The 24437-nt window shown below is 34.8% G+C and overlaps 1 protein-coding gene across 3 annotated transcripts in view; it reads right to left on the minus strand.

The window, feature by feature from the left end:
• SYT1 (synaptotagmin 1) overlaps positions 1–24437 on the minus strand; it is a 521150-nt gene that overhangs the window by 138034 nt on the left and 358679 nt on the right. For all 3 annotated transcript variants that reach the window (XM_076007147.1, XM_076007145.1, XM_076007146.1), the window contains one exon: positions 5658–5842. In XM_076007147.1, the coding sequence (XP_075863262.1) occupies positions 5658–5842 (185 nt within the window). The remainder of the gene's footprint in view (positions 1–5657; positions 5843–24437) is intronic.

Below are 24437 nucleotides of genomic sequence, written 5' to 3' on the forward strand. Positions count from 1 at the left end.
CCTCAGAATATTGCAAGCAAAAAATGTATAACTGTTGCAAAGAAAATGTCAACTTGGTGTTGTATTTGGCTCTGATACAATTGCCTCTTTTGGAGGAAAGTGTGATAAACATGCTATTAACCAGGCCAGGTTTCACATTCATGTAGTTTAAAGAGATGCTCAGCATCATGTAAAACATTGCTACATGCAGGGGAGTAATTTGTATAAAATGCATGGCCTTCTGTTGCCTTATTTCCTATGACAAAAATAGTTGAGTGATCCTCAGAATATTTTAATTCCCTGTGTCTTACATATGCATTTGTTATGATCATGGAAAGAGGAAAAAAACATGCCACCAGCAAATCCATGTTTAGAGAAAAGTTTACCCCACTTCCAGTTTAAGTTTACCATTTTATTTTCATAGCAGCTCCACAGAAAGCTAGGCTGAATTAAATTGATTTAAGAGTCTATTTGTTATCAAAACATAAAACGAATTATGTTTACAATCTTGTCAAAAACTCGGATTGGTATAAAAATTCATTTTGCATTAAAGAACAAAATCAATTCTATTGAACTCTTGAAACTCAGTCTGACAAAGTGAATATTCTTTATGACCTAAAACTTAAGTGTAACATAAATTGAAATACTAGAAAGCTCATTACCTTACACATTCAAATGCTCCTCTTTTTGAAAAATCAAATATATAATGTGTTTTCCTAGCAGGCAAAAATTTTGCTAAAAACATCCAAGGTTATAAAGGTTATAAATATTTGAAGCTTTGTTTCTGGTGATGTATAGTCTTACGGCTTTAAATAATTAGAAAAAATAATTTGAAATCTATACACAGTTGTTATTCAAAATTAAAAATAATAAAAAAGTTACATTTTCCTGATCCCTAGTAAGGTTGAAAAATTGAAAATCTTTATATTAACCACTTGTATTTTTTTCTTCTGGGGGCTACCTGTACATATCCTTTGTTAATTTTTCTATTATGTTGTTTGCCTTTTTCTTATTGATTTGTAGAGGCTCTTTGTATTTTAGTGGCTTCAACTTTTTTGTTGTTATATGTAGCAAATGTTGTCTCCTAGTTTTTGGTTATGGCATTTTCATTGCCTTTTTTGTGTGTGCATGTGTTACTGTAGAATCTCACTGAAAGCAAGGTAGACATACTATTATAGTGATGGGTGGTTTTATATCTCTGACAAAGTAAAGGAATCTTGACTGTTGTCACCTCTGAAATTGAATCTGAAAATTCTCATGGAACTTAAATGCAAGAAGTATGACCTGGCCTTAGCTGGGCATCACAGTCATTAGACTACATACAGCACCAATACCCTGCTATCCCCTTCTTCCAGACTATGTGCTTTTTCCCCCCTCCACTGTATTCATCATTCTCAGGAGGGAGATTCTCTGTTTAATCACCCACTCCCACAGAGACCCCCAGTGGTGCTTCAAAATGGCACCCTCAGTCCCTGAATTTATAAGATTTTCCAATTTGGCTATACATCCAGTTAACTTCAATTTGATTCTAAAACATTGAGACTTGGATGCATCACAGATTAATAGAACTCATTCAGGTGGGAAGAACATAAACAGAGTTGAGCTGTTGTCAGAGATTCCTCCCCTTTTGTGCTTCTTGAAATTTCTCAGGAGCTGACAATAGGTTTGGAAAATTGAAAATTACCATTATTACATACATCTATGTAGAAACATTTTCAAATTTGGTTAGCCACACACCATTTAATTTAGAAAGGTTAATTTATGCTTGGTTGTTCTGTGAATATTAAAATGTTGCTTTTACTAATAGCCAAAGGCAGAAAGCAACAGAAAACTATTTAAAAATTTATATTAATCTTTTGAGGACGGGGGGTCACTAAAGGGAACATGAGCTAATAAAATGACAAGAAAAGACTACTGAGAGAATTTTAGGCAGTGGAATCCTATTGCCCTTTCAAAACCTTAGCTATGTATACGTCTTTAACACTGTCACAAGAAGATATGCTTAGAAAATTGCAATTTAGGTAATTGCCTCTCTTTAAGTTTTTAATTTAAAAAAATAATAGTAAACTATTTTAACATGTAGTTCTATCTGAAAAATATGCACATCACTCAATCATTATAATAAAAAAATCATAGATTAAAATACCTTTTCAAAGGTCTCTTTCAGAACTGACAATTTATGTATCATGTATCAGCCAGTCCAATTTGAAGTAGCTGAGATATTAAATCTCCTTCTCCCTAAGTGGTTTTTGCTTGAATGGAGGGTGCAGGACCATCTCTGCAATTATTCTGCATAAAATAAAGCTAAATTTTTGATAATTTCTCAGTGCCACTGTTCATCACTGAAGTGATTAAGTCTATTCCTGTCCCAAAGGCTGAGCTTAAGCAAGACATTTTCTGTACCATCACATTAAATTCAGACCTATTAAATCAGTAGCTATTATAATATCTCAAGAGCAATATTTTTCCCTCCATGGAAAAAAATTCAGACAGAAAAAGGTTGTAAACCCAGCAGTTCTGAGGTTTGATAAATTGCAGTAGAAAAAGCTGTGTTGGGAACATCAGACCTTATTTTAAATTTCAAAGACTTAGTGCACATGCTTATGTTTTGCTTTGACATTCAAAAGATGCTTAGTTCACACTCATCAGGAGCATTTGTTCATTCTCAGTTACATTGTCCAGCTTTGGATTTGATAAGGCACACTAAAAAGGGACCATGAGGGACTGAATTTTCTTTCTATGTCCATTAGTTTTAAACTTGAGCTTTCTAATACTGTTATGTTTAATCTGTTAGCAATGTTTACAACGAGAATAATTTATCTTTAACAAAAATCAATTTAGTTCAGCCTCTTGATGTGTGTCAGAATGGTATACCCTCAGCTGTGGAGCCCCAGCTGCCAGGCCACTAAATGTATCTGAGCATTGACTAGGGATGTCTAAGTAGCAGAGGAAACCTACCGCAAGGGACAATCCAGAACAGTCATGAGACACAACACAGATAAGGAGGACATAGAAGGAAGAAATAAAAATTAAAATATCCACACACATTAGTGAGATCCATGGAGAAATGACCTTTCCAGACCTGTGATTTTGCAAGTTGATATTTTCCTTCTGTAGGTTCTCAAGTTTTAAGGCATGAAAAGAACCCTTAAATGTATATCTTACGCAATGTAAATAACTATCAATAGTTTTTGTAGTCATTGCAGAATATTTTAAAATTCTTGCTTGGTTATAAAATCTTACTATAGTGATATGTAGCCATGAACACTGAAATTGTATTTCTGTGAGTTTGATACGAATTGAAATGGTAAACACTTATTGATTGCCCTAGAGCCTATATATCTTAAGAAATCATATCTAAAATGCCTCTCACATCTGTTTTTAAGTGAGAGAGGCATAAACTACCATTGTCTTTCCCATGTTCACTCCAATAGTCTGCTTATGATATTTTGAAAATATAATTAAGAATAATTTTAATTTGTATTTATACTATTTTGAATTTGGATGATCTGACTATGTGACTTAATATCCTTTTAAAATTTGCACATTTTATTTTGCTTCTTTAGCTTTTCTCTTCATAAAATGATAGAACCCATTATAAACTACTTTCTTGGTCTGATTTGAAAGTCACATAAGACATTGTTATATAAATGTTTATCACTGAAGCCTATTTTTACTTGTCTAGATTTTATTCTGTACATTTAATTATTCATAATTTAAAACTAAGACCTAGCTAACATTCTATGTATACAAAGTAATCTATTTAAAATGATGAAAGAAGAATTTTGGGGTGGTTGAAATTCTAAATAGTCTGCAACAATGGATTATTACAAACTATTGCTGACTTAGTATTTGACTCATTTTCACTGTCTCTCCCCATCCAGAAAAATAGGTGCTCAATGAAAAATTATACCATCAATTCTTTATATTTGAGATCTTGGGTCATTTATCCATGTCATAACAGGGGTAATAAACACTACCACTATGCTATCAATTACAGTCTTACATCATACAGAACAAATTCCACAAATAAAAATATAGATTTCTTATCCTAGGAAGAAATGCTGTAGTTATCATGTCACATTGTTCAGTACTTTTAATTGTTAATTCTAGAACAGAGAATCCACATTTGAATTTTATGGTAATTATGAAAATGACAGTATTCTGTTTTTAAATTATTTTCACAATATAGCCAAAATTAACATGCATATCACTTAGTCCATATCCATCTAGGAGATTAGTTCCATGCTTAATCTCCCAATAAGTTGTTTAAAGAAATCTGTATCAAGTCCTGCTTGCTATGGAAAATGTAGAAATAAAGACATGATTTAAAATTTTAATTTCTACTTAACAAATTAACTGAAGAGAAAGATCCTTATTAGACATCTGTAGTTAAACATTTATGCATGGCCACTTATGACTGATTAAAATTGTCAGAAAAATTGAACCCTTGCTACTCAGAGCTTAGGCCAAAGCTCTGTAAGAGTGAGGACAGGCATTATATCCATTCTATAGCTGCAAAACCAAATAGAAGTACAGGCAGTGTAAAAAGAGCTTTTGTGAAATTGTTGTCAATAGATACGACAGTGTCTTTGAGAAAGTTGAAAATTCAGTCTGGGAAGGGGGTTAGTATCCTGAGTGTGTAATTAACTAGGAAACTATGCAAATACACTTAAAATGCCTATTGTAATACCTGATTAAATTGTCCTTAAGGAGATTGACACATTTAACACTTTAGTTAATAGCAATTAATATTATAAGACAAATTTATAAAACTGCCAGTATATATTGTTATTTGGGAATAAATGGAATTTATGAATTATTTGATGGAAATTTGATTGAAAATGTTCATGAAAAATCTCCACATTTTACATTTTAAAATATGAATTAAATATTCTTTAGAAATATTCAACATGAATATTACTCTAGAAAATAAAGAGATATTTCATAATTATTATTAATAGTAAACTTTATCCTGAACCAAATTTTCCAATGTAGCCAAAAATAGCTATATAAAGGACATTTGGGCTTGAGAAGATAAACTAGCTAGATGGATTCTATAACCAGCACTATGGTTTTAATTGTCCTTAAGTGAAGAAATAAGAATTTTGCCTTCAAATTCTGTCCTGTTCTTTAGGATTAGCTCATATTTCTCTCCATTCCCCCATATAACTCATTATTCTTGAGAACTAATTATTTAGCTGGATGGATATGCAGCAATGGTAGCTTTCATCAATTTTGATGAATAGCTATAAAGCTCAGTTATTTGATAGTGACTATGAACAATGAAAATTAGAAAGACCCCTGTCTAGGAGGGAAAACACGCAGGTACTCTTTATTCAGTTTCTCTGACTCTAAACACAGTTAAGACTGGCTGAACAGATGTACTCAAAATGTTCAGGAATCTTCTCATATGTTGGGCCCATAGAGGGGCCCTTTTCTGGTAGGTATGCACAGAGGACTGGAGAACCCCATCAAATGTCTTCATTACACGTTGGGTCTTCGGTAATGACTGAGAAGATTATAAAGCATGTTAACAATGATATGTACCCAGCAGTTGTTTATATTCTATAATTGTTTAGCAGTTGTTTAGTTATTCTGTAATTACCTGGCATAAAATAGTAAACCACTTATTTATTTTTAACAGTCTAAGAAGAAATATGGAATGAGTACATTACCTGATCTTTCATGGTCTTCCCTAAGTCTTTCACATCTTTCATGTTAATGGCATTCTTCCCTCCCTTTTCCTTTCCCTTCTTCTTGTTCTTCTTTTTGAACAAACATTTCTTACAAATACAAAAGCAGCAGGTCAGGACTAAAAGGACCGCGACTATGGCTATGGCAATTAAGGCCCATGGTGGCACTGAAAGAAAAAAACACACAGAAAAAAAAAAGTGTTAGTCATAAGACACTTAGATGTGCAAAACTTCTTAAGTCATGGGCTACAAAGATATTCATTTCTTCATTTGCATTTATTGAGCACCCATTATGTTCCAGGCACACTGTTCTGCGGTACTTTATCCACGTTATCTTGCCCGCTTAGCATGTTGTTTCTGTCTTTTCTACTTTTCCCTTCCAGTTATGTTAAATGTCATCTCCTCCCTATTGCTTTTCCTGACTCTCCAAGCTAGACCTCCATTCCTTCTTATTCAGAGCCACGCTCTGGAGTTTGATCTTTGAGTTTAAATCCATTGACTTGCTGTGTGATCTTGGGCAAATCTTCTAACCTATCTCTGCTAATTTCCTCATCCCTAAAGTGGAAATCAATTGGTAAGTAACTCAGAATCTTTATGAGGGTTACATAAGATGTAGTGCTAGGCACCTGGCAAAAGCTTCATAAATGTTAGCTGTTATTACTCATTTATGAAATGTTGGTGTTGTATTAACATGTTTGGACATCATAGGAAGGACAGGTATTAATCACATAAACAGAAAAACAAATGCAAAATCATAACAGCAGTGAAGGTTGGGAAGAAGCACTTGGTGTTCTGAAGGTCAATCATGGAGCGAGATACCCACTTAAAGTCTCCAAGGCAGAGTGGTGGTTATGTGTTCAATGGCTCTTAAATCAGGCTTGGCTGCTTAAGGGCTGTGTGACTATGGGCAGACTGCTTAACTGTTCTGAGTTTCTATTTTCTTCTCTATAAAGTGATGATTATAATGGTACCCATTTCATCTCATTTGAAGATTAAAGGAGTTAATATTCTTAATAGCTTAGAATGCATCTAGCACATAGCAAGACCTCAATGTTAGCTATCATTTCTTTTATATTCAAGGCTTCGTGGTAATGCAGAGAGCTCAGAGTATATGAGGTGACATAAAACACATACACCAATAAATATCTTAAAAAGATGAATACATGGAGAGAAGTTGAGTGAAAATGCTAAGGGAATTGAGAGGAGGAAGAGATGATTTTTAGATAAGAGTAGAGGCTTTAGATATATAGGTTCTGTTAAAATAATAGAGTATATATAAATAAATATACTCAAACATTTAGTTTTCTATTACAAGTGTCCATGTACTAGAAGTTAACATATTTGCCATCCCCCACACAAAGTGCTTATAAAAAACAAAGTCTCAGGGAAACATACAGGATTTCATATAGAGGAAATTATTCATGATACAAATTACAGCTATTGAGATTAATCAGAAGTAATTAGACTTGTCTGTTGTAATAAAAAAAGACATTGTGCACTGAAATGAAAAAGTGCTATTTTCTTCTAGCCACATGAGCATTGTTACTACCAATGATTGCTGAACGCAAGTCAAGAGTACTTTGATAAAGTAAAAATGCTTAAAAATTAACCTCCCTTCCAAATTGAGAAAATCTCTTCACTTTGCTCTCTGTTTGCATTTAGCTTCCCGGTGTGGAATACTCACTATGTGTGTTATTCTAGCTTATGGCTGATACTAGATGTTAACCTAAGGACATAAAATTACAATTTCTGAAATTGTGTTTTCAAGCAAAGAAATACTTTGTGTGAGATAAGCCCACACCCAAAGACATGTTTTCTTATAGTTCTTTGATCTCATTAAACAATTCACGTATTTTTTAAAAGATGTAAATTAAAGTAGGCTTATGTAACCAATGATATCATTCACAATACTTCATTTAAAAGCTTCTACCTCCCTTGATCTAGTTAAAATCCTGCCATGCATGAACGAGAAAGCCTATGTACTCATTGCAGGCCAGACAGCATTAATAATGACCCTTCATTTTGAACCTCGTAAATTATTCTCCCAGTTGGACTTGTGTGATAGTCTCTCAGAGAGCTACATAAAAGTCTCTTAAATTATACAAGACAAGGCAGAGATGATTTGACAAGTTCACAAAAAGAAAATAGTGAAAGCAAAGGAACATTATTTAATCAAAAAGAATTAAAGAGATAGGAACATGGAATTATAGGAAGAAATTTGAAATAGGGCAACTTGAAGGTAATTTAAAACCACTGAAAAACTTTTATTTTGTGACTTTTATTTCTTAAAGCATGGCTTTATTCTAGATTTGCTTTCAGTTCTTCTGAATAATTTAATTTTGAATATGCTGTGTTGAATATAATGAATTTAACAAAATTTTCTTGACAATTTATTGGTACCTTTAGATAGAATTAAGAAGCCCTTCATGTTATTATTTTGTATACCATAGGAAAACCTGGCTCAGTAGACAATTATAATGTAAAGAAACAGCCATTTTTAGTATATAGAGTTACTTGAATGCTCATGTTAAAAAATTTATTTTATGTAGAGTAACCAAATATTTAAAATATGATAAATTTACTAAGAAACAACATCCTCAGTATTATCAATTTGCAGTATTTATAGAAACATGTTTCACCATTAGTAAATATCTATATTTTGGATTAGGCTAAATATTTACTGAAGACCTACTTATTATGGCCCAGCAATTGAACTATGGTTTTACATATATTATCTAATTTAATCTTAATAGCAGTTTTGTTCATTATCACTTCAATTTTACAGAGGCAAAACTCTCTAGATTGAATAGTTTGAAAAATTGAAATATATCTTTAGGTTAAAAATGTGTATCTTATAAATGTATACAGAAGAAAAAAAACCTTATCTAGCTTTGAAGCCTCTTTAATAGAACATTTTATATTAAAAAAATCCAGTGAAGCAAATAAATAACACCATAACATGCTTCCAAGAGTGAATTCTTTAATATAAAATATAGTTTCAGTCAAAAAGAGGCTCATCAAAATATTGCTACTGGCAGAAAACTATCTGCTTATTGTTATTGCTACCCAACTATCATTAAATGGAATTTTATAATAAGAATTTTAACATTTAAATTAAAGGCCTTTCAGCAGAAGATAATAGACTAGTGTAAAAACTATTAAAAATGTTATTTTCATTTTGTAGTTAATGAATCAATCTCACATACATTATTTGACCCAAAGGTAAACTGATGCATAAGAATTAAGTCAAATGCAAGTTAATTTGAAACTGCTTATGTTTTAACTTAGACCTTGAGGTGGGAAGAATAATGGCCTTTCAAAGATGTTCATAGTCTATTCCCTGGAAGCTGTGAATATGTTGTTACCTTATGGAGCAAGAGAGACTTTGCAAACGTGACTAAATTAAAGATCTCAACATGGGGAGATTATCCTGGATTATCTGGGTAGACCCAGTGTAATTACTCGAGGGTCCTTATAAATGAAAGAGTCAGGCAAGAGTTTCAGAGTCATAGAGATTTGAAGATTCTGAGCTGCTGGTTTTGAAGATGGGAAATGGAACCATGAGCCAAGGAATACAGTTGACTCTAGAAGCTGGAAAAAGCAAGGAAAATGGATTCTGGTCTACAATGTCAAGAAGGAATCAGCCCTGCCCATACCTCGATTTTAGCTCAGTGAAACCCATTTTGGACTTCTGATATCTAGAACTGGAAAATAATAAATGTGTTGTTTTATGCCAGTAAATTTGTAATTAATTACAGCAGCAATAGGAACTCAAGAGATACAAAGAAGAGCTCAAGAGATTTGTAGTTTAGGCTGCCTACAGATGACTGGACACTCGTAGTATTCATGTGAGCTATTCATGTATTTCCTGCTATCTTTTCTTCTTATCCACCCCTTTTATCTATCCATTCTGCAACCACTCTCATGACTTTAACATTATATCTAGGACAAAACTGGAGAAATCACATATTAGCTGAATTTAAGTTATACTATAGAGCTGTATTAAACAAAGCAGCATAATATTGGCATAAAAATAGACACACAGGCCAATGGAACAGAATAGAGAACTCAGAAATAAATCCACGCATCTATAATTTATCTTTGATAAAGTTGCCAAGAACATACAGCAGAGAAAGTACAATCTCTTTAATCAATTGTGCTGGGAAAACTGGATATTCATATGTGGAAGAATCAAAACTAGACCCTTATCTCTAGCCATATACAAAAATCAAATCAACATGGATTAAAGATTTAAACTTAAGAACTGAAGCTATGAAACTACTAAAAGAAAAAAATTGGAGGAATGCTTCAGGACATTGGTCAGGGCAAGGACTTCTTGAGAGATATCTCCAAAGCACAGATAACGAAAACAAAATTGGACAAATGGGATCACATCAAGTTAAAAAGCTTCTGCTCAGCAAAGGAAACAATCAACAAAGTGAAGAGACAATCCACAAAATGGCAGATAATATTAATGCAAAGTATCGTTTTGACAAGGGCTTAATAACTAGAATACCTGAGCTCTAAGAACTTCATAAGAAAAAATCCAATCTGATTTAAAAAGTGGGGAAAGGATCTAAATAGACATTTCTCAAAAGACATATAAATGGCCAACAGGTGTGTAAAAAATGCTAAACATCATTAGTTATCAGAGAAATACAAATCAAAACTACAATGAGCTATCACCTCATCCCAGTTAAAATGGCTTTTATCAAGAGACAGGCAATAATGAATGATGGAAGGGATGTGGAGAAAGCAGGACCCATATACACTGTTGGTGGGAATGTAAATTAGTGCATCTACCATGGAGAACAGTATGGCGGTTCCTCAGAAAACTAAAACTAGAACTCCCCTATGACCCGGCAATCCCACTGCTGGGTGTATATCCAAAGGAGGGGGGATTCAATATATCGAAAAAGATATCTACACTCCCATAATTATTGCAGCCCTATTCATAATAGCCAAGATGTGGAATCAACCTAAGTGCCCATCAATGGATGAATGAATAAAGGAATTGTATATAGTGGAATATTATATAACCACAAAAGAATGAAATCCTGCCATCTGCAACAACATGAGTATTATGTTAAGTGAAATAAGCCAAGCACAGAAAGACAAATCGTGCATATTCTCACCTATATGTGGGAACTAAATATTAAAAACAATCGATCTCATGGAGACAGAGAGTTGAATGATGGTTACCAGAGGCTGGGGAAAGGTAGCAAGGAGCAGGGGATAATGAGCGGATGGTTAATGGGTGTAAAAATATAGTTTACATACAGAATGAAGAATATTTGATAGCACAACAAAGTTACTATAATTAACAATAAGGTATGGTATACTTTAAAATAACTAAAAGAGTGGAATTGCAATGTTCCTAACACAAAGAAATGATAAATGCCTGAGGTGATGGAAACCCCAATTACCCTAATTTGATTAATTCACATTATATGCCTGTATCAAGATATCACATGTACCTTGTAAAGATATACAACTAGTGTATACCCATAATCATTAAAATTTTAGAAAATCAAAAATAAAAGATAGGCTCTCAATCATAAAATAATAAAGACAGATCAATTCACAGGGAAAAAAAAGGCTAGACATAGGTGATACAGAGTTAAGCACAAATTCAGTGGAGCAGATGGGCTTTATAAGGTAGCAGGTTATAGAAGGGCAAGACAAAAGGGGCCCGGAGTTCAGGGAAGGGCTCATGAAGCAGGGGAGGTTTGAGGTGTGCTCCGAAGCCCTGCTTGCCTACACAGTGAAAATGCATTTGGGGGCTCCAGTTCTTTCCCTTACTGACTTTCATTTTTTCTCTTTCCTTTCCTTCTTTTTGTTTTTAGACTCCTTTTAATCTACTTTATCACCCAGTGATTATCTTGTTAAACAAAGCTGTCAATATGATATAGACATCAAAATCTGCATTTGGTTTATTTTTTATCATAGTGGATGATAAAACTTTTCCTTATAGCAAACTCATGCAGCCTTCTCCAAATAGCCTTCAGAATTACATTCTTAAGAACACAGGTCACATTCTCCTCCCACATAGTTCTATTTTGCTTTTCAATTTGTGTTCCTGACAAAAAGGAAACTCGAAATGTGTCTGTGCAAATATATGCTATAAAAATGGTCCAAGCCATTGACTTGGGTCAGCTACCTAGGGCTTTTTAGGGCAGGTAGATTGTGGTTAATAGCAATGTAGGGGAGAGGCTCATTCATTCATTCACTCATCCATTCGAGTGTCTACTTAACACATTAATGCTCAGCATATTGGAGAAACTTAACAAGTTAGAAATAATTAGAGTTTACTGTCCAGTTTAATATACATGAAACCAATTGTGAACAATACCACATTGTAAAATGCCAAATTAAATGAGATTTTTGCTAGATTCTGATTCTACTACATAGTCACAGCAACCATATTCTATATGAGAAATGAACACATGTTGAGAATTATTTTTAGAAAATCTTAAAATTAAAAAAAAATGGAAAATCTGCTAAGCTTTGCCCATAAACTCTTAAAAACTGTTAATGCATAAAATATATTGATCTGATTTCTGTTGTTACTGTGCTATGGAAAAAAATTTACAGTCCCTGATAAATAACTCGTTAAGGTTACTGATGTTTGTCACTGAATGCAATGATTGGTCGTGCTGATGAAATTTAGTTGACTGAAGGACATTTTATCTGTACATGTATTAGTTAAATCATTTTATAAAATGTCTATAATCATAATCTGCTTTAAATGATAAGACGAAGTTATCCATATCTTCACAATATTGGAACGTTTGAAATTTGACATGGAAAATGACGTTGGGTCTTCAGGCAGAGATAAACCCCAGCACAACTTCCAGAGGATTTAGATAAAGCTCTGCAGTCAGCCCAGGAGCTTGCTGTCCTCGGGCTCCAGGGAGAAGTGTGTTGGTAAACATGCCAGGTAAGTTGGCAGAGGTGAAGGCAATTCACAGCCTAATCAGTTCTTAAGCCTTTGGAAGTTTGTAACAGTTTTCAATCATGCTATGGACAACACAATTTTGTGGTTAAAGGGAAATCTATTTATCCTATGAAATTTGCAGTATGCCTCTCTTGAGTTCTGATTTCTAAGTTCAAAACTAAAAACACATTATGTTTCTGGTTTTTTTTCCCCCTTGTGGAAGCTAGCTTTCTTCTCAACTTTTATATTAGAAGTCTTCAGAAAAGCAGCTCTTGGTTTGTGATCCAATTTGTAGTTAGCTTTATTTTAATGCATTGAATTTGGTTAGTAATTCAAAGCATCCAAATATTAACCTGTTCTCTATCTTTGGCAAAGATGCCCAAGAAAAAAAAAGTCTGTTCCAAGAATTAAACATGGCTCCTATTGATAGCTTTGGATAATTCAATATTTAAGTATCTACTTGTTTTCTAAGCAACTTTTAATGATGTTAAGATTAAATTATAAGAGTCTATATAAAGGGGCAGATATATTATCTGCTATATAATTATAATTTAAGGCCAACAGTTACAAGCAACCAACAAAAATGCCACTTAGTCTTACTATCTGCTCTTTGGAAGGATTTTTTTTCCTCTAGTACTTTAATATTCTAGAAACAAGTGAGCACATTTTTAGAATTCCCTGCAACTTGGAGAGATTTGATTGCACTGACAGGAGAATTGTGTGGCTGCTGTGCATGAGTGGAGAAGAACAGGGTGTTTGAGTCTTTTCAGTCATGAAAGGGAAGAGTCAGGCTCATTAATTTCATTACTATACAAAGTGACAGGTAGACAACAGTGAAAACAAAGCCCTTTGCTTGTCTAGCTATCCACAGGACGTTTTTCCGTGATTATCCAATGAATTTCTGCTGCTACAGACCAAACCTACTAATTTCCTCTCAAACTGTTATTGTCTCTGTTTCTGTCAATATATTTCTCACCATGGCAATTTTATCTGCCCAATTCCTAATTTATAGCATTATTTCTTCTTTTTGTTTCCTGTCTCTTGGTTTGAACTTTCATCTTTACTTTTCTACAACTCCCATGATCCTTGACTTTTTTCTTGTCTTCCTTTTGAAGGGGCTTCTTTATGCCTGTCAATCTCCTACATAGTGGCTTCTTCTTTGTTTTTTTTTTTTTTTTCTTTGAAAATCTTATCCCTCTTCTGTTTTAGAGTTCTTATTTCTAAGCACTACAACTGTAAGTGCACGACCATAAGGCCCTGCATGACTCTTCCTTGTTTTTGTAGGTTCTTGCAGATCTCCACTAAGATTGTCAAATTCCGTTTGTTTTCTTTTCTTTGCCAAAGTCAGACATGTCTTCCAATCGATGTCTTCTAAATGTCTGCCTATGCAATACTGCACATGAGCCCTTTACTTTGTTTCTTATCAGCATGTATTCATGCCTTTTGTTTTGTATTATCATATATTAATCCTGCTTTCTAGTAGCTTTGAGACTTGTCTCTTTAACATGAGGGCAGGTACCTCAAGAGGGATACTGTTACCTTCCTTTGCTTTGCCTTCCATGAAGAATCAATTAGGCTGGGTACATGATAAGTCTTCGGCAAATGCTTACTGAATAAATGAAAGTATAATTAGGGGCAGAGAAAGCCTTGTTCAAATATTGTTTATGCATAGTGAAAGCATGGCTTCATTGGATACCTTGTTAAGACTAAAAGGTACACTTTAAACAATTACTATGGATCAAATCCTGATATAATTTCAGAGCTATATCAACATTTTCAGAACATTTAGAAAATATGTGCATATTCTCTACTTTTTATTCTGGATAAACCATGGATATGACAGTGAGGCTCATTTTTTCGTTCTGTCAGTTATTTTTTTCTAAACAATTTTTGTATATCCCCTTGAAAAGATTCTCTTAAACATGTATTAATAATGCTAAGATGGTTTTCCCCTTCGCACATGCAGCACCCACAGTATTTACAAATTCTGCCTTTAATTTATAAAGTTCTTTCACTTTATGAGACCCTTTGACATTACTTCAACTGGTTTGACCCTAACAACCAAATTGTAGAGTAGCTAAGCTAGATAGCATTATCTTCATTTTACGGATTATAACATTGAGGATACGAAATGTGACTTCTGTAATGTGATTCCTATTGAAGTTGGGATCAGATGTAGAGACATAGGTCTTTGGGGTTCAACTTTTACGCTCTTTCCACATATTCTGGTATTCTGTTGTGTCCACGCTGAAAACTGAACAAACACTAATGACATTACTGTTAAGAAGACTTTAGTTTTGTAAACACATCACTTACAATATTACTATCAGTCTTCTTTTAAATGAAATAATTTTAAACTAAATCAATGAAAATATTTGTCAAAAATATGATTGATATTAATCATAACAATAGGGCAATATCAAATATAAGAAAGATCATGGACTTTGATTTCTAGCATTGCTACTTAAATTGACAAATAAATTTGATTAAGTTAGTTAAACTTTCTGAACCTTAGTTTCACTATCTGTAAAATGAGAGGTGAGTGGAGATAATGATATAAATCCAGCAAGTGATTTGTGATACGTAAATTTGTACTTAGTACAGTGGTTAATATGAAGAAAGGTTTAAAAATGCCAATTATTTACCAGAAATTCCTATTAAACTACCTAACTGAAAATGCTAAAAATTTGGCTAAAATAAGCAAATTTTAAGAGCTATCTCGGTGAAAGATGAAATGTAAGGAATTTTATTCATATAATACAACTTCCAAATGTAGTCAACGTGTTTTAACTTAATGATATATTAGAATGTCAGAGTAGCATTCTAAAATAAAGACTGCTGTCGGAAAACCGAAAGGCAAGACATTTGGAAGTACTCAAGCTATTCATGAATAAATAATAGAATGAGTAAATCAAACTTTGGGAGAATAAAGAATAGTCTTTTGAAGTCATAGTGGCCGACAACTGTTTGTTATTCAAATAATGCAAGCAGCATTAGAATAATATTAAATTTGAGTAATGGAAATAAATAATATGTGTTACTTTGTATTTTCAATAATTATTCAACCCAGCTAACACTACCTAAGGTGTTTTAACGCAGCAGTACAGATATTAGTAGCAAGATTTTTCACTGTCTTTCTATTGGCAAAATTCTAGGCTTTGCTTGAACATACTCTCAATTCTATAGTGCATATGCATTAACAACAATATGCTCTGGGGTGCTGCCTTTTTTTTTTTCTTCAAAATTGGCCAAGTAGTTTAAGTGACTGAATAAGCTACTTGAATTCAGCTTTTATTATTCAATATTATTTACACACACATTTAAATTATAATCATTTTTTATTAAGAACCAACTTTAGATTTATATGTTTCCATTGAATAATTAATAGTTTGAATTATTATTTCATTTAGTCAATATTATATTTATTCATAGATGGTAAATTTAAGGTACAGAAAATAGTAAAACTGTTCAAAGATCTTTGAAAAAAATCATGGCCCAATCTCAAGCTTAGTTCTTTGAAGTGTCAAGTTCTTGTTATTAGTCCAATCTTTGATAATTTCAGTTTCAAATCAGTCAATGATGATGGAATTTAAACTTAGCACCACAATTTTTTACATCATCCCAATATAGGTGCCATATTGATTTACAGAATCCCTTATTTTCTGTTGTCTTTGCTCATAATTTTTAGGAAAATAAGATTAGAAGTCCACAGTTTTCCCTTGGTGGTTTTGACTAGAATTGTAACATTTGCTGCAATTTACATTTTAATATGATTTGGCAAAATAGTGAAAAAGCTAAAGTATTTTCTTAGGGGACCAAAAGCTATGAGATTTAATGGAAGGAATGGCTGTGTTTTTGGTCTTTCTTCAGAATTTTACTTATATATAATCACCAAAGTCTGGAAACTGGGCATTATGCAAATACTGTAATGTATGTACCCTTATAGGATCGCAAAAATCCAGCTATTACCTGGGAGAAATATAGTTATCTTACTATACTTGTGGCCTCTTAATTCAAAATTCTTTGAAAAACTATAGTAGATACATTATTTAACATATTTAGGCAAATGCCGTTCAAGCAATGTAAACATTTATAATTGAAATTTACCTTAATGCTTTTAAATGAAAAGAACATAAAACACAGAATTAAGTGGGATGATATTCTTAAATCTTTTGATTAAGGGTCAAATTATTATCTCTGAAAAGATTGTATTAAAATACTCCTTTTAAAATAAATTTTGTTTAGCAGGAAGGAAGAAAATAGCAGAGCTCTAGACATTAAAAAAACATTACCAGAAGAAAGATCTTGAGAAAAAACAACAAGTAAATGAATGGAGAGTGCTATCTCCAATTAAAAAAGCATACCACTCATCCCAGAAGGGTAGCTCATTGACTTCTAAGTGGTGATTGATTGCACTAAATAATTCTTTAATAGTTATTCTTCAAAGTTCTATCATGCATTTGAGACAAATAGAATGAAAATTAGAAATGCATTCTATGGACACTGCAAAGGGGTCAGTAAGTAGCCACATGTTTATGTTAACCTAGCACAATTCTCTCTTGAACCTTGTGCTCTAAGCGTTATTCCTGATCCTTTTTTTTTAATTTCAGCATATTATGAGGTTATAAATTTTAAGGTTTCAAATAATGCCCTTTCTCCCCTCCCCCCACAAGTCTGATCTTCCAGTGTGACCATCCCCCAGACGGTGCACATCTCACTCATTATGTATGTTTATACCTGCCCTCCTCCCCCCTCCCACCTGCTCAATACCCAATTACTGTAGTTCCTATGTGTTCACTTAGGTGCTACTCAGTTAATACTAGTTTGCTGGTGAGTATATGTGGTGCCTGTTTTTCCATTCTTGGGATACTACACTTAGTAGTATGGGTTCCAGCTCTAACCAGGAAAATACAAGGTGTGCTATATCACCGTTGTTTCTTAGAACTGAATAGTACTCAATGGTATACATATACCACATTTTATTAATCCACTCATGGATTGATGGACACTTGGGTTGTTTCCAAAGCTTTGAAATTATGAATTGTGCTGCTATGAACATTTGAGTGCAGGTGTCTTTTTTGTAGAGTGTCATTGGATCTTTTGGGTAGATGCCCAGTAATGGGATTGCTGGATCAAATGGTAGATCCACTTATATGGCTTTAAGGTATCTCTATATTGCTTTCCAAAGAGGCTGAACTAGTTTGCAGTCCCACCAGCAGTGTAGGAGTGTTCCTATCTCTCCATGTCCACGCCAGCAATTATTGTTTGGGGACTTTTTGATAAAGGCCATTCTCACTGGAGTTAAGTGATATCTCATTGTAGTTTTGATTTGCATTTCCCTGATGATTAGAGATGTTGAGCATTTCTTCATATATTTGTTGGCCATTCTACTGTCTTCTTTTGAAAAATTTCTGTTCATGTCCTTTGCCCACTTCTTGATAGGGTTGTTTGATTTTTCTTGCTGTTTTTTGTGAGTTCTAAGTAGATTCTAGTTATCAGCCCCTTATCAGATGCGTAGGATGCGAAAATTTTCTCCCATTCTGTAGGTTGTCTGTTTATTTTCATGACTATTTCTTTGGCTGTGCAGAAGCTTTTTAGTTTGATAATGTCCCATTTATTTATTTTTGTTGCTGCTGTGATTGCCTTTGGGGTCTTCTTCATAAATTCTTTGCTTAGGCTGATATTTAGGAGAGTGTTTCCAACATTTTCCTCTAGCATTCTAATAGTTTCATACCTTAGGTTTAAGTCTGTTATCCAGCGTGAGTTGGTTTTTGTGAGAGGTGAAAGGTGTGGGTCCTGTTTTAGCCTTCTACAGGTGGCTATCCAGTTTTCCCAGCACCATTTATTGAAAAGGGATTCTTTTCCCCAGCGTATGTTTTTGTCTGCTTTGTCAAAGATTAGATGGCTATATGAGGATGGTTTTATATCAGGGTTCTCAGATCTGTTCCACTGGTCAATATTCCTATTTTTGTGCCAATAACAGATTGATTTAATTAATACAGCTTTGTAGTATAGTTTGATATCTGGCATATTAATACCTCCCATTTTGTTTTTATTGCCTAGAATTGCTTTTGATATGCAGGGTCTTCTCTGGTTCCAAACGAAGCGTAAAATTATTTTTTCTATATTTGTGAAGAATGATGATGGGATTTTAATAGGTATTGCATTAAATCTGTACATCAGTTTGGGTAGTATACACATTTTAATGATGTTGAGTCTGCCAACCCACGGGCATGGTATAGATTTCCATCTGTTTACATCTTCTGCTATTTCCTTCTTCAGTGTTTCATAGTTCTCCCTGTAGAGGTCTTTTATGTCCTTGGTTAAGTATATTCTTAGGTACTTTATTTTCTTTGTTGCTATTGTGAAGGGAATTGAGCCTTTTATTTGGTTCTCAGTTAGATTGTTGTTGGCATATATGAATGCCTCTGATTTCTGTGTATTGATTTTGTATCCTGAGACTTTACTAAATTCATTGATCAGTTCCAGGAGTTTCTTGGTTGAATCTTTGGGGTTTTCTAAATATAATATCATATCATCAGCAAACAGCGAAAGGTTGATCTCTTCTGCCCCAATTTGGATACCTTTAATTCCACTTCCTCTCTGATTGCTGTAGCCAGGACTTCCAGCACTATGTTGAATAGAAGTGGAGATGGAGATAGTGGGCAGCCTTGCCTGTTTCCAGTTCTAAGTGGGAATGGTTTCAATTTTTCCTCATTCAGTATGATGTTGGCTATGGGTCTGTCATATATGGCTTGTATCATTTTTAGGTATGTCCCTTCTATGCCTATTTTATTAAGTGTTCTTATCATGAAAGGGTGCTGAATTTTGTCAGAAGCTTTTCCTGCATCTATTGAAAGAATCATGTGGTCTTTGTTTTTGCTTCTGTTTATGTGGTGAATTGCATTTATAGATTTGCATATGTTGAACCATCCCCGTATCCCTGGGGTGAAGCCCACTTGGTCGTGATGGATTATTTTTTTAATAAGCGCCTGGATTTGGTTAGCTAGGATTTTGTTGAAAATTTTTGCATTTATCTATATTCATAAGGTATATTGGTCTATAGTTTTTTTTGTTGCATCCTTTCCTGGTTTTGGTATCAGAGTAATATTCGCTTCATAAAAGGTGTCGGGGAGGTTTCCATTCTTCTCGATATTGTGGAATACTTTCTGCAAGATAGGCACCAGTTCTTCTTTGTAAGTGTGGTAAAATTCGGGTGTGAAACCATCTGGACCGAGACTTTTCTTTTTAGGGAGATTTTTAATTGCTGTTTCTATTTCGGCTCTTGATATTGGTCTGTTCAGGAATTTTATTTCTTCCTGGTTGAGCCTAGGGAGGCTGTGTCTTTCTAGAAATTTGTCCATTTTCTCCACATTTTCCATTTTGTGTGCATAAAGGTTTTTGTAGTATTCGTAAATTATATCTTGTATCTCCTTGGGATCAGTTGTAATATGTCCTTTTTTGTTCCTGATGGAGCCTATTAGAGATTCCTCTTTTCTGCTTTTCATTAGCCTAGCCAAAGGCATGTCTATTTTGTTTATTTTTTCAAAGAACCAACTTTTTGTTAATCTCCTGTATAGCTTCCCTGTTGTCAATTTCATTTAGTTCTGGTTTGATCTTGTTAATTTCACTTCTTCAGCTGGATTGGGGGTTGGTCTGTTCTTCTTTTTCCAGCTCTTTGAGTTGTTTCATTAGATTGTCTATTTGTGATCTTTTTGACTTTTGGTTATAGACATTTATAGAAATAAACTTTCCTCTCAGTACTGCTTTAGCTGTGTCCCAGAGGATTTGATAACTTGTCTCTCCATTGTCATTTTGTTCAAAGAATTTTTTTATTTCCATCTTGATTTCTTCATTTATGAAGTAATCATTTAGTAGGAGGTTGTTAAATTTCCACATTTTTGTGTAGAAATGTGAGTTTCTGTTAGGGTTGATTTCTACTTTTATTCCACTGTGATCTGAGAAGATACATGGTATGATTTCTATTTTTAAAATTTCTTGAGGCTTACTTTGTGTCCTAGGATATGGTTAATCTTAGAGAATGTCCCTTGAGCTGATGAGAAGAACATATAATCAGTGGATTTTGGGTAGAATGTCCTGTAAATGTCAGTCAGACTAAATTGTTCTAGAGTTTTGTTTAAGTCCATTATTTCTTTATTAATTTTCTGTTTGGAGGATCTGTCCTGTGCAGTCAGTGGGGTGTTGAAATCTATGGTAATTATGGAGTTGCTGTTGATCCATTTGCTTAGGTCCAGGAATGTTTGCTTTATGTATCTGGGTGCACCTAAGTTGGGTGCATATATATTTAAGATTGTTATCTCTTCTTGTTGAACTGTGCCCTTCACCATTATATAATGACCATCTTTGTCTTTCACCACTTTGTTGGTTTAAAAACTAAATCATCTGAGATTAGAACTGCCACACCAGCCTTCTTTTGGCTTCTGCTTACTTGGAATACTGATCTCCACCTCTTTACTTTTAGTCTATATGCATCCTTGCAAGTTAGATGTATTTCCTGAAGACAGGAGATACTTGGCCTGTATTTTCTTATCCATTCAGCCAGCCTATGTCTCTTGATTGGGGAGTTTAAGCCATTCACATTTATTGAGAGAACTGATAGGTGAGGCAGATTACTGTTCATTCTGTTGGGTTGGATGTTGTTGCTTTGATTTCTCTCTTGAGCCATTGTAATATCTGGCCTTTAATCTTTAGGTTTTGGTTGTTTTTATATTCGTGAGTTTCTATTATGCTGTTGAGTACTTCTTGTAGGGCTGGTCTTGTCTTGGTGAATTTCCTGAGATTTTGCTCATCTGAGAATGCTTATCTTTGCTTATCTTAATTTTTCCTTCATATATAAAGCTTAGTTTTGCAGGGTACAAGATTCTATGCTGGGTGTTATTTTGTTTCAAGAGAGTGAGAATGGGGCCCCAGTCTCTCCTTGCTTGTATTGTTTCAGTTGAGAAATCTGGCATTATTCAGAGCGGTTTTCCTTTGTATGTAACTTGCTTCTTTCGTCTTACAGCTTGTAGGAGGGTCTCTTTTGTTGATCTTTTGGTCAGTCTGATGACTACATGCCCTGATGTTTTCCTTTTTGCATTGCATCTTCCAGGAGTCCTTTTGGCGTCTTGTATTTCTAAGTTAGTGGTTAGACCTGGGAAATTTTCCTCAATTATTTCTTCAAATAGCTTATCTAATCCTTGGGTTTTTTCTTCCTCCTTCTCCGGAATCCAGTGGACCCACAGGTTATTTTTTTTTCATATAATCCCACAATTCTTGTAAGCTTTGCTCATGTCTCTTATTTTTCTGCTCTAACTCTGTGATTAACTTATTTGATGTGAAGGTGTTATCTTTAATCTCTGAGATTCTTTCTTCTGTTTGGTCCACCCTATTTTTGAGGCTTTCCACTGTGTTTTGTACTTCACTGAATAGATTCTTCATTTCCAGGATATTGGATTGATTCTTCTTCAAGATCTCGATTTCCTTAGTGAATCTCCCCACTCTGCCCTGCACCAGTGGCTGTGGCTCCGTTGGTGCTAGTTCTCTCAGCAGTTTGTTGATCGAGCCAGGCCTGGTAAGCCAATCGCAGATTGGGTAGGGGCGGAATTTGCCAGGAGAGTTTCTAGGCTGGGCAGGGGAGGGGAGCTTGATGGCTGGGCTGTGGACCCCCTCAATGGCCACTGCTTGCCCACTCGCAGGGCACCAGCGGGGGGTGAGGGGGTGGTGGTAACTGTTTAGGGTGTGGCAGGTGCCGGGTTGGGAGTCTGGGTCACAGGATGCCCCATAGCCTCCTCTATGCCGCCTGCCTGACCACCTGTTCAGCCACAGCCCTCGCTCTTATTGACCCGGTGCAGTCTTATTCGCCTGAGGCAGTTACAGCTCAGAGCCCCCGACTTAGTGAACATCTCTGTAGGGCTGCCCCCGCTGGTTACCAGAGGCAGGACATCTGTCTCCCCTATCAGCTTAGTTCAGTTTCCTTCCGTCTTGGAGCCATCCTAGCTCCTAGCATGGGGCTCAGGGGACTTCAAGGTACTTTGCACCAATGATGGCACTCTCCAGCACCCTCTTCTCCTGCTGCGATTTCGCACCAATTTCAGACAGGTCCCTGGCTGGGTGGGTGTGGAGGTCAATGGGGAAGCAAGAAGTTCTCCTGTGGGTCTGATCCCACTTCACCCCCTGGCCCAGCAGGCCGGCACCCTCCCACGTGATCTATTATTTGCTTTGCACTCTCCAGAGAATGTGATCTTATCTCCCGATCACCTTGTTTTTCCTTTTTTGAGAGAGTCCCACGCTGCACCTCTGCGGATTCTCGATGCTGTCCTTGTAGTGGGGAGATTCACTTGCATGTAGGAGACCAAGATCTGTGTCTCCTTCTCTGGGAGCAGGATTCCAGGGGGTTACCTTTACTTCGCCATCTTGACTTCCTCTCCTGATCCTTCTTGAAGCACACAGTGCTCCTTCATGCCTTGGTATTGTCTTTTCCTTTTACTGTAACTCTTCTGTGAGCTGCTTTATTGCTTATTTGATATGTAGGGGAGTCAAGATATGGGAGGATACAGCAAGAGCTGGGGGGAGCTATTTGGAGCTATTTTGTTCTTTGGCACTCTGCCAGCAGCACAATTCGTGAAATGGGGAGTGGAGGTGGTAAATAGTGTGAGAGTTGCAGTACATCTCTCAGAGAAGGAGAGTTGAAGAGCTCAGCTTCAAGACTGCTCCAGAGTTGGCAGAGAAAGCAGTTGGCACCCCATATTCCTGCGCTGTGAGGAGGGGGTGAGCTTCTTTATTTAAGGGTTCTATGGGTGAGATATCAGGTACAATCTCAAGAACATGAATTTGAAAATAATTAAGATGACCTTAAAGATGTACCCTCTTTCATGAAGTTCCAGTAATGTGTTGGACATGTGGCATAATTGTATAATATTTTATGTAAAAAGTGATCTTGGCTTTAGTCTTCACCTCAGTCCCCACTAACCAACACCAAACATTTAACAACAGTAGATGCTAATACCTATGGCTGGAAAAATATCAGGAGTCATGAGATTGGAGTTAGATAGAAGTTTCTCTTTCTTTGGAAAGTTGGGCTGAATACTGTTCATATTGAGTGATTTTGTAATTTTCTAGGCAAAAGTCCAGCTATGCTCTAAACCAAAAGAGGCTCTTTGGATAAAACCAAAATATAAGGACAAAAAGACGTGTTAACCACAACTGATCAGAATCATTAACAATATACAGCAATAGAAAATAAATTCCTGAAATGGCTGAAACATAATGATTATTTTGTTATCATTACAAAGCAACACACAGAGGCTTTGCCTTTCTAGGTCATAATGGATTTGAATTAACTGACCTCATAGAGCAGTTATTTTGGCATGATGTCCGTATAATTTGATTTTAAATTAAAATGAATATTTATGTGTGAATTTTAATAAATGTAAAATTTGATAACAGTAAAATAATAGAAAATCAATGATAATGTTATATATTATTTCATCTCTTTATGGGATATGAGAAATTTGGAGTCAGAATCCTGTGTTTAGAACTCAGTGAGTCTTTTTCTTCTTTGGACTTTATTTCATTACATGACAAATGGGAATAATAATACCATAATAATAATTATGAGAATTATATGCGATGATACATGTGAATACCTGGCACATAGATGAAATTTAATAAATGCTAATTCTCTTTCCCATTTTCAATAATAAGAAATATATATCAAATTCTGTTCTAAAATTTATTTTTTTATCCTAAAAGTATTCCTTGGTAACATATTTAAAATGATTAGACCCAAATAATAAAATTATATGAAGTCTGCTGGGTTTTCTCTA

This window comes from Microcebus murinus, chromosome 10, assembly GCF_040939455.1.
Source record: "Microcebus murinus isolate Inina chromosome 10, M.murinus_Inina_mat1.0, whole genome shotgun sequence".
Classification (NCBI taxonomy): domain Eukaryota; kingdom Metazoa; phylum Chordata; class Mammalia; order Primates; family Cheirogaleidae; genus Microcebus; species Microcebus murinus.